This window comes from Leucoraja erinacea, chromosome 19 (genome assembly GCF_028641065.1).
Source record: "Leucoraja erinacea ecotype New England chromosome 19, Leri_hhj_1, whole genome shotgun sequence".
NCBI classification, from domain to species: Eukaryota; Metazoa; Chordata; class Chondrichthyes; order Rajiformes; family Rajidae; genus Leucoraja; species Leucoraja erinaceus.
Genome location: NC_073395.1, coordinates 9,060,957 through 9,072,724, shown reverse-complemented (window position 1 = coordinate 9,072,724; position 11,768 = coordinate 9,060,957). Strand labels below are relative to the sequence as shown.

Below are 11,768 nucleotides of genomic sequence, written 5' to 3'. Positions count from 1 at the left end.
CATTTTGAATTTTAGATGCTATATTTTTATCACTAACCTTTTATCATGAACAAGCGTTTTCCCTTCATTCTGACTATTTTCCCTTCACCCCTTCAAACCTATTGGATCTCATTGGCTTAGGAAGGGGTCCCTGGCGTTTTTATCTAGATAATAGTTTCTGTGAGTTGTTGCCTTGTCGGTTACTATTGTTAGTCTTTTCAAAGACACCCAATCCTGCTAAATGGAAATCTTCCTAAGAATTAGCAGAGGTGCATTGGCACAGCTGGTAGTGCTCTGCATTACAGCATAGGAGACTCGGGTTCGCTCGTGACCTTGGGTGCTGTCCCTGTGGAGTTTACACATTTTCCCTGTGACCATGTGGGTTTCCTCCAGGTACCCTGGTCTCCATCCACATCCCAAAGACGCGTGGATTTGTAGGCTGATTAAATTCTGTAAATCACCCATGTGTGGAGAGCGATGAAGGCCAGCATGCCAAAAGCTTTGTTTCTGTAGCTTCCTCCCATGAAACCAATTCTGCATCCAGTCTGAAGAAGGGTCCTAACCCAAAAGGTTGCCTATCCATTTTCTCCATCGCTGCGACCTGACCCACTGAATTACTCTGGCACTTTGTGCTCTGTATCCATAGCCAGTTCCCCCTGGATTTTTCATGCGATGTAACCTTTCAGAACAGCCTACCATGCAGAACCTTATCAAGACCAATCCTCTTGCTTTCCCTCTCTCTCTGTCCCTCCCCCACCCAATTTCTTTGACTAGTTTGACTGTCCCGATTAATTTTACAGATTGTGAACCTTGTAACCTTCCCCTCAGCTAACAATGAACCATTGTACATTTCCTTATCACTATCTGCTTTGATCTGTGGTATGCACACCTCACCTTTCCATATCTGTAGACTCCCTCTCCCCTGATTTTCAGTCTGAAGAAGGGTCTCGACCCGAAACGTCACCTATTCCATCTCTCCAGAGATGCCGCCTGACCTGCTCAGTTGCTTCAGCATTTTGTATCTATCTTCAGTGTAAACCAGCACCTGCAGTTCCTTCCTAATCAGAACATTACCATCTACCAGCATAGTGCATTTTCAGTACCAGACCATGAACATCTACTGGCATGGCGCATGCTCAGTACCAGGCCGTGAACACCTGCTGGCATGGCGCATGCTCAGTACCAGGCCATGAACACCTGGTGGCATGGTGCATGCTCAGTACCAGGCTATGAACAACTGCTGGCATAGCGCATGCTCAGTACCAGACCACGAAAAACTTGCTGGCAGTGCGCATGCTCAGTACCAAGAAGACGCGATCGTACCTGCGCATGCTCGGCTCTGGGACCAGGCGGTTGCCATGGTGTCGCCGACAACAGCCTGTTGACAGGAGGCCGGGAGCTGGAGCAGCAGGTAGGAGCAGGAGGGCAGTCACACCCCCGGGGCCGGTGCACAAAGTGTTCCCAGTATCTCCTTATTAAACCTCTGCAGCTCGGGCGCAAGCTTGTACCTTCGCTTGTTTATTGTCCCGAGGTTTGGGTGGGTTCCGGGGTTCAGCGGCGGGGAAGGAGGGATGTGAGAGATGGAGGTGTGAGAGATGGAGGGGTGAGGGAGGGAGGAGCGGAGGTGGGAAGGGAGGGAGGGAGGAGGTGGGGAGTGGGTTGAGGGGTGTAGGGGAGGGGGGAGAGGAGGAGGGAGGTGGGTTGAGGAAGGGATGGAGGGGAGATGGTGAAGGAGGAAGGGGAGTGGAATGGAGGGGAGGTTACGGAGAGGGTGGCTGGGGCAGGAGTGGAGGGGGAAAAGGAGGATGGGAGGGGAAGAAGAAAGAGGGTGGGAAGAAGTGGTGGAGGGGGAGGAGGTGGCTGGGGCAGCAGATGGAAGTGGATATCCTGCCATGAGATGGCAGATTTACAGGGAGCCTCAATGCTACAGTCTGGTTGCCTGTATTTGTATCAGCAGTACTCCTGACCTGTCCTGTCATTAGGCCCGACCAACAACCTGATGCCACTACTGCACCCATCTTTCCCCTAAAACAAAATTAAAGGTATCCTTCTCCCCTCCATACTCTGCTCCACTCTTCTAATTTCACCAATGGTCCTTCTCAGAGCAATACTTGCTCATCTCATGGAAATCCCATCACTGGGAAGGTGGGCAGGAAGCAGCATAAGAGCAGCCTTCTTTCTATGTGATCCAAGGACATTGTTTAAATTTTGGGGCTTTCTAGTTACTGTCCTTCCCTGAATTCAGAGGTATCTACCCAAATCTTTGAAAAATTAAGAGGTGTCCAATTTCGGGGCAGTTATTTGCCGAATTTTAAAGGTAACATTTTAGAACAACTCTTGGGTGGCGTAGCAGCAGAGCTACTGCCTTACAGTGCCAGAGACCCACGTTCGATCCCGACTATGCCTGTATGGAGTTTGTACGTTCTCCCCGTAACTACGCGTGTTTTCTCCCGGATCTTTGGTTTCCTCCCACATTTCCAAAAGATGTGTTAGAGATAAAAACGTGCACAAGATGTACAAGTTTGTGGGTTAATTGGCTTGGCATAAATGTATACATGTAAAATTGTCCCTAGTGTGTGTGGGGTATTGTTAAAGTGCGTGGATCGCTCGTTGGCGCGGACTCGGTGGGCTGATGGGCCTGTTCCCACACTGTATCTCTAAACTAAACTAAACTAAAAAACGAAACTAAAACATCCTTGTACAAGCAGTAGGCATGTTGGTTGGTCAGTAGGCGTGTTGGTTGGTCAGTTCTTTATAAGGGATAGGAGTAGAATTAGGACATTTGGCCCATCAAGACTACTCCGTCATTCAATCATGGCTGATCTGTCTCTTCCTCCTAACCCCATTCTCCTGTCTTCTCCCCATAACCTGTACAAATCAAAAATCTATCTCTGCCTTAAAAATATCCACCGACTTGGCCTCCACAACCTTCTGTGGCAAAAAAATTCCACATTCACCACTCGCTGACGAAAGATATTTCTCCTTATCTCCTTCATAAAAGAACATCCTTTAATTCGGCGGCTCTGACCTCTAGCCTGAGACTCTCCCATACTTTCATATTTCAAATGCTTCCTGTACCATTGACAAAATGACACTATAAATCGAAGTCACACCAATTAATAATAATACTATCCCTTTAGTTTCAGAAGGGAACAGTAAATAAGATATTAGAACATTTGCATTTAGGTATCTTATTTTTCAAACTCAGGACAACCCAAAGTGCTTTACTGAAGTCAATTCATTACTTCAGTGCAGTACTATGAAAATTAATCATTGTTAAAGTATAGTAAGGAAGAAGATTAATATCCTGGCACATACCTTTCAGAATGTTATTCCAGTGGAAATATATGATGAGCCATTTTGGATTGGTGCAATTATTGCTGCAATCCATGTTTAAAAGATACTGTGCCAATAGAAAGATTACAAACTTACTGAAAGGCAATGCATAGATTTAAGTAACCAGGCTGCTCTCATTCCTTGGACTAGTTGTCATAAGTACTTAACCTTCCTATTTGGTGCAGAGAAATGGCAGAAAATGAAAATCCTACACAGGAACCCCAGGATCAAGGCGATGCGCCGGAGGAAGAAAATCCTACCCAGGCCCCACAAGAACAAAACGGTGAACCTGAGACAGTGGAAGATCCTTCCGAGCTGCCCGCACCTACTGGAGAAGTGTCAGAAGAAGGTCCCTCTGAAGAACCTGCAGATGGAATAGTTGATACATCCACCACTGTCCATAGCGCAACTGAGTTACCTGCAGGTGAATCAAACTTCAAAGGTTTTATTTTTACCTACCACTTGGATGAATATTTACCAACTTGTCTAGGAGGATAATAACATAACATTTTTGCTGTGCAGAATTAACTCATTCTGTCAAAGTGAGATCGTAACAGGGAAAATATTTTGAACATGTCAGAAGGGACCTGTAAGTTGTAATAAAATTACACAGCAAGTTTGGTTTCTTTTTAGTTTAGTTTATTGCCACCTGTATCGAGGTATAGTGTAAAGCTTTTTTGTTGCGTGCTATCAAGTCAGCGGAAAGACTATACATGATTAATTTTGTTTAGTTCAGAGATACATAGTGGAAACAGGCCCTTCGGCCCACGGAGTTCACACCGCCCAGCAATCCCCGCCTACTAACACTATCCTACACACACTAGGGACAATTTCTACAAATATACCTAAGTGAATGAATGGATCCAGCTTTTCGCTCTTAGTCTGTAGTTTTGGAAGTGTTTAAATGTGGTGACTCCCCAGACTCAATCTGAAGAAGGGTCTCGACCTGAGACGTCACCCATTCCTTCTATCCAGAGTGTGTTTGTTGGTTGTTTTTACATATCTTCATTGAAAGGTTCTTTGTCTTCCTCCAGCAATGCGACTGAAATCAGCCAATCATTGTGAAAAGATACGGAGGCGCATGTTGGTATCCACCAACTCAATAGTGTTTGTTTCAGTGACAGTGTATACATCTGCTGGCATTGCCATCAATTATTTTGACATTATGTCATTAGGTTACATTGTTCAGTGTCTTTCAGAAATGTAGTACCTGAACTATTTATAGCAGAAACTAATTTTACTCAAATTAATTTGTTGGAGTTGAAGATGCTGAAGGTTCAGACCACGATGAGGAAGGTCCAACTGAAGAGATCACGGCACAAGAGGAAGTGACAGCAGATGAACCAGTGGAAACAGAGAAAATTGTTACGCCAGATCACACTGAGGACGCACAGCCAGGTATCGCTGATGATATCTATTTTGATTCCTGATGTTTTGTTGAAGTATATCGGACCCATGATATGATGTGAGTGTGGTCTGTAGAAGAGACTTAGTGCAGTGGACAACAGCTGGTGATCACTTTACAATAGGACTCTACTCCTACTCCCAATTCCTCCATCCACGCCGCATCTGCACCCAGGATGAGGTGTTCCAAACCAGGGCATTGGAGAAGTCCTCATTCTTTAGGGAACGGGGGTTCCCCTCTTCAACGATATAGATGAGGCTCTCACCAGGGTCTCGTCTATATCCCGTTGCTCCACTATCACTCCCCAACCCACCACTCGTAACAAGGACAGTCCCCCTTGTCCTCACCTTCCACCCTACCAGCCGTCACATACAACAGGTAATCCTCCCACATTTTCGCCACCTCCAACGGGATCCCACCACTGGCCACATCTTCCCATCTCCTCCCCTTTTGGCTTTCTGCAGAGACCGCTCCCTCCGTAATTCCCTGGTCAATTCGTTCCTTCCCACCCAAACCGCCCCCTCCCCTGGTACTTTTCCTTGCAACCACAGGAAATGCTACACTTGTCACTTTACCTCCTCCCTCGACTCCATTCAAGGACCCAAGCAGTCTTTCCAGGTGGGGCAGATGTTTACCAGCACCTCCTCCAACCTTATCTATTGCATCCGCTGTTTTAGGTGTCAACTGCTCTACATCGGTGAGACCAAGCCTAGGCTTGGCGATCGCTTCGCCCAACACCTCCGCTCAGTTCGCATTAACCAACCTGAACTCCCGGTGGCTCAGCACTTCAACTCCCCCTCCCAATTCGAACTTTCTGTCCTGAGCCTCCTCCATGGCCAGAGTGAGTCCCACCGCAAATTGGTGAATCAGCACCTCATATTTCGCTTGGGTAGTTTACACCCCAGCGATATGAACATTGACTTCTCCAATGTCAGGTAGTCCTTGCTTTCTCCCTCCTTCCCCACCCCTTTCCCAGCTCTCCCACAACCCACTGTCTCCGCCTCTTCCTTTCTTCTTCCCGACCACCCCCCACCCCCACATCAGTCTGAAGAAGGGTCTCGACCCGAAATGTCCCCTATTCCTTCGCTCCATAGATGCTGCCTCACCCGCTCAGTTTCTCTAGCATTTTTGTCTACCTTAGCTTTTTCCAGCATCTGCAGTTCTTTCTTACAATACACATCAGTTTGCAAGGGTAACACAGACAATCCAGTTGCATGTCACTTTAATTCTCCTTTTCACTCTCACTCTGACCTAGCTTGGACAGGTAGTGAGTAGGAAGGATACACAAATGCTGGTTTACACTGAAGATAGACACAAAATGCTGGAATGAATGAATGGAAAATGAATGAATTAATCCAGCTTTTCGCTCGTAGTCTGTAGGTTTGTAAGTGTTTAAATATGGTGAGGCTTTCTGTATCTCCCACCTTTCAGGTAGTGTTTCAGACTACACCAAACTGTGAATATTCTTTTTCTCTCTCTATTCCCTTTTAAACATTCTGCCTACTCAATAAAATGCATCCCTCAGTTATTGAATTCTCTACTAAGGGAATTTCTTTTTCAAATCATCATCTACAAATCTCATTCTATGCACTCTGATTAAATCACCTCTCAGCCTATTCTGTTCCAATGAATTCAACCTAAACCTCAGCCACGTTCTCATAACTCAGCTTCTCCAACTCTGACAGGATCCTTGTGATTCTCCTCTGAACCTTGTCTAACGCTGTCACATCTTTCCTGTAATATGGTGACCAGAACTGCATGCAGTGCTCTAGCAGTGACTGGGCCAATCTTTTACACAATTCTACCGTGACCTTCATGTTTATGTTCTCTGACTCGAGCACATAAAGCAAGTATTCAGTTTGCTCTCTTGCTGCTTTGACTTCTATAGGGATCTGTTGTTCAGCTCTGCTACACTTACGTGTGTTCAACCATAAATTATGTATTTCCTGAAAAAACAGTGGTCCATCAAGCAGGGAAAATAGAGAAATAGAAGGATTACAATTTGCTGAGACCAGGAAATAGTTTGTTGTATTTTATCAATGATTGCTTAAATGTAGAATAGATCCGAACTACCAATGATCTAGTCTACAATTTCCTTGATCTTTATCTCTTTTGATCTCTACACTTCCTTATCTTTGTGACTCCAACTTCCCAGATTCAATCTGAAGAAGGGTCTTGACCCGAGTTTGACCCGCATTCTTATCCAGAGTTTGTTTGTTGGTTGTTTTTCTATATTTTCATGGTAAGGTTCTTTGTCTTCCTCCAGCAATACGACTAAAATTAGCCGATCATAGTGAAAAGATACGGAGGCGCATGTTGGTATCCACCAACTCAATAGTGTTTGTTTCTGTGACAATGTATACATCTGCTAGCATTGTAATCAATTATTTTGACATTATGTCATGAGGTTACATTGTTCAGTGTCTTTCAGAAATGTAGTACCTGAACTATTTATACCAGAAACTAATTTTGCTCAAATTAATTTGTTGTAGTCGATGAAGCTGAAGGTTCAGACCACGATAAGGAAGGTCCAACTGAAGAGGCGACGACACAAGAGGAAGTGACAGCAGATGAACCAGTGGAAACAGAGCAAATTGTTACGCCAGATCACACGGAGGTCGCCCAGCCAGGTATCGCTGATGATATCTATTTTGATTCCTGATGTTTTGTTGAAGTACATTGGACCCTTGATATGACGTGAGTGTGGTCTGTAGAAGAGACTTAGTGCAGTGGATAACAGCTGGTGACCACTTTACAATACACGTCAGTTTGCAAGGGTAACACAGACGATCCAGTTGCATGTCACTTTAATTCTCCTTTTATCTTTTACTCTGACCTACCTTGGACAGGTAGTGAGTAGGAAGGAACCGCAGATGCTGGTTCACATTGAAGATACACACAAAATGCTGGAGTATCTCAGCGGGTCAGGCAGCATCTCTATAGAAAAGAAATAGGTGACGTTTCTAGTCTGAAGAAGGGTGTCGACCCGATACATCACCTATTCCTTTTCTCCAGGGATGCTTCCTGACCCGCTGAGTTACTACAGGTTTCTGTGTCTACCTTGGACAGGTACGTGGATAGGAAATGTTTAGAGGGATATGGGCCAAATGCTGGCAAATGGGACTATCTGAGGTGGAACACACTTAGATAAGAGGTGTGGGATATTCACCCATTTCACAAATGACCTGTTAACAAATTGATTTGCTCCCATTATACAGCTGATTCTTGATTAGTAAGTGTGTCAGGGGTTATAGAGAGAAGGCAAGAGAATGGTGTTGAGAGGGGAAGTTAGATCAGCCATGATTGGATGGTGGAGTAGACTTGATGGGCCGAATGGTCTAATTCTGCTCCTAGAACTTATGAACCGATGAAGTTATGAGCTTCTAGGAACAAAAATAAGTACAAATGTGGACCGAGGGAAATCGTTTTTTCATATTTTGGTTTGGGGGAAAAGTGTAACCTCTTAGTCCTACTGCAACTATCTTGCTGAAATCTGCACACATTTATGGGCATGCGTGCAACTGAATCGAAAAACATCAAAACTTGTCAGTTTCTTTGACAGTCTAAGTGGTGAACAGCAGGCCAATCGATCATGCTGTGTGTAATTGGCCAGTTTGTGAAGCGCTTTGGACAGTTATCAGCTCGGCAATCAATCATTCCCGGGTTAAGGATAGTTAGATTATGTTCAGCAGTGATTTTCAAAAGCTCGGCATTTATTCTATTTGTAATGCAAACTCACGACTGTTCTTTGGCTCAACGGAACAGAAGATTCTGAAATCGTAAGCCCTGATGTTGGGGATGGTCCAACTGCAGAAGTCACAGCGGATGAAACAATGGGAGCAACGGACATTACACCAGCAGAGGCAATTGTGCCACATCACGCTGATGCAATAGGTAATGATGACATTTGAAAATCATTAACTTGATATTCAAATCTGGATTTTGCTACCTTTAAAGTGTGAACATTTGGGTTACACACATAGACCCCTGATTATGGTTGAACATCATTAAACACCAATAAAGTTGGCAAAAACCTAACCAGGCATAAATGACGATGATAGATCACTATTTGCATTTTTAATAGGAATATACTAATGCTATCATAGCCTTAATAAAGACCACAGTGGTCATGCTTAGTTCAGTTTAGGAATACAGCACGGAAACAGACCCTTTGGCCACCGAGTCCGCATGGACCAGCGATCATCCCATACACTAGCATTATCTGACACACTAGGGACAATTTACAATTTTACCAAAGCCAATTAACCTATAAACCTGTACAATTTTGGAGTGTGGGAGGAAATCGAAGATCCCGGTGAAAAAACACCCATATCACGGGGGGAACGTACATACACCGTACAGACAGCAGCAATGGTCAGGTTCGAATCTGGGTCTCCAGCGCTGTAAGGCAGCAATTCTGCCACTGTGCTGTCCCACAGAGTGTTAAGGTTACAATGTATCTCCTATCTGGAATCAGTCAAGGTCGCTGCAGATCTGATGACTGCCAAGTGCTCATCTCCAGCTAAATGGAGTCCTGTGTACAGTTTATATACCTGGTCTACACATTAGCATTCAATGTGTAATTTATCCAGGATGATTAGTCTCACAGGTCATGTATCTTCTCGTTGGGGAACAGTGTTATTCTTGCAAGCTCACAAAAAAGGGAAATGAAGCTGGAGAATAGTAATCCAGCGGCCTAAAGCAATCACTGAAAAACATGAAAATCAAATCCGCAGCTATGGAAATCAAATTTGATTAACTCTGAAATTATTGATAGGTACAAGTAATGGTGATTATATTTTTTCAAAGCATGCGCATGTCCTTTGAGTGCTCATGTTGCTTGCGATGCCAATATCTAGTTAATGAATAAGAAGAATTAGCTAGATGCAGGCTTTTGGACTGTGAAACGTGAACCAGACAATTTCCCCAATGCCTGGGATTAGCAGTGGTGAGCAGTGGAATTTGCATGCCTGTGCTAACACTTCATTAATACTGCTACAAAAAAAAACAATCAAGTAGACAAACTTAAAGTAGTCAGAAACTCAAGATTGAGGAAGTAATGCCTAAGTTATAGAGAAACTTCATCAGATCCTGATTTGAGTGGCATGTTTTGGTTTGGACTCAAAAGTTCACAAAACGTGTTTGCAGGAAAATTGGTACAAATTCCTCAGTTTGATAGAGCGTGAACTATTAAATTATGTGGAAAAAATTGCACACTTTTTTGTCTCCTTGAATTTAGAATATCTGAGGATTTTCAAGATGTTTAAAGTATTACGTATTTTAAAGTAGCATAAACCAGACTTGGATTTCTCTTGAGTGTCAGAGGCTGAGGGGGGAGACCTGTTAGAATTATATAAAACTGGGAACCATAGACAGGAAAGACAGCCAGAATCTTTTTTTCCCAGGGTGGAAATGCAGATGTGTAAGGCAAGTTATTTTTTAACACAGCATTCAATGTGCCAGGAACACGCTTCTAGGGGTGGTGTTGGAAGCAGATATGATCGTGGTGTTTAAGATGTTTTTAGATAGGCTCTTGGATTTACAGGGAATTGAGGATTATGAATCGTGTACAGGCGAATGAGATTCGTTTTTCTTGGCCTCATGTTTGTCACGGGCATTGAAATTCTCTAAGGTCGATACAATTAAGTGAATTCTTTCAGTGGTGGAATTTGGAACAAGTGTGATTGTGGAACTAAAGTTATTCTGCAGGAGAAAAATCAGGAAACACATCTTGCAATGGAAATCTTGAACAACCATGACACAAAAGATTGTGCATTATATAGTTTAGTGCAGTTTTACAGAGCGGAAACAGGCCCTTCTGCGCCGACCAGCGGTCCCAGCACGTTAACACTATCCTACACACTAGGGACAATTTACACCTATGCTAAGCCAATTAACATACAAACCTGCACGTCTTTGGAATGTGGGAGGAAACTGAAGATCTCGGAGAAAACCCACGTGGTCACAAGAAGAAGGTAAAGCTCCGTACAAACAGCACCCGCAGTCGGGATCGAACCCGGGTCCCCAGCGCTGTAAGCGCAGTAAGGCAGCAACTCACCGCTGTGCCACCATGTGAGCGAGAGAGATTTTCCTTAAGTGTAATTAAGTATATATAATAAAGACAGATAGGAAAAGTTCAGGTACATATCATCCACAGTCTGAATAAATGACAGGACAGTTTGAGGGACTGAATGGCCTACTAATTTTCTGTACATTCCTAATTTAAAATAAAATGTACATCATTTCAATTACCCAGTTACGAAGTGGTTAGAAATTGACACATACATGCTTAACTCCAAAATTGTACCGAGCTAATTTTGCTAGCTAGAAAAATATATACGAAAAAGAAGCAGGAATATCAAATTTGTCTGTCTAAGTCTGTTTCATGTTCAATTTGATCATTGTTAATCTTTTACCTCAATGCCACCTCCTGAAATAAACATGTGCCCTTCTTGATTTCCTTTAAATCTACAGTCCTCTGGATTGGGAATTCCTGAGATAAACCATCCTCTGGTGACAAAAAAATCCTCCTCATCTCTTTGTCCTGAATGGTTGATCCCTCATTGTGAACATGTGATCCCTCATGGTTTTAAATATCTCAGCCAGGGAAAGTTCTAACCTGCCAAGCTCCTCAAAATATTTGTACATAACTTGTTATTGATAACATTTTACTGGGCAATTGGCAGCAAACATTCACCTTTCTTGTGAAACATTGTGCTAATTTGTTTATTTATTTTAGTAATTCACAGCCAAATTGTGCAGATTCCTCCAGTGGGCTACCTGGTGTCTCGAATCAATGCCATCAAACCATTTCTGAAGGGGTGCACAAGACTGCACAATATTGTTGATTTATATGTTGATTTTTTACCTCCTTTTCTGCATTGACAGCCTTGCTTACTATCCATTCACATGAACGAAATGGGCAAAAAGAATTTTGAACGTAGGGTGGAAAGAAAGATTTGTAGCTTTGAACGTATTAGAGCATTTACTCTTTGTTGCACCCCAATTTGTTGACCCACTGTAGATTTTCAAATTCATGAAATGTCAA

At 43.5% G+C, this 11,768-nt stretch overlaps 1 protein-coding gene across 4 annotated transcripts in view; it reads left to right on the top strand.

The window, feature by feature from the left end:
* Window positions 1-1,257: 1,257 nt before the first annotated feature.
* Window positions 1,258-11,768, top strand: part of iqub (IQ motif and ubiquitin domain containing) — a 35,037-nt gene continuing 24,526 nt past the window's right edge. For 3 of the 4 annotated variants that reach the window (XM_055650242.1, XM_055650241.1, XM_055650238.1), the window contains exons 1-5: window positions 1,258-1,390; window positions 3,501-3,739; window positions 4,576-4,713; window positions 7,213-7,350; window positions 8,486-8,614. In XM_055650242.1, coding sequence (XP_055506217.1) covers window positions 3,505-3,739; window positions 4,576-4,713; window positions 7,213-7,350; window positions 8,486-8,614 — 640 coding nt within the window. In that variant the 5' untranslated portion in view covers window positions 1,258-1,390; window positions 3,501-3,504. The remainder of the gene's footprint in view (window positions 1,391-3,500; window positions 3,740-4,575; window positions 4,714-7,212; window positions 7,351-8,485; window positions 8,615-11,768) is intronic. The other variant, XM_055650239.1, reaches the window with a different exon arrangement.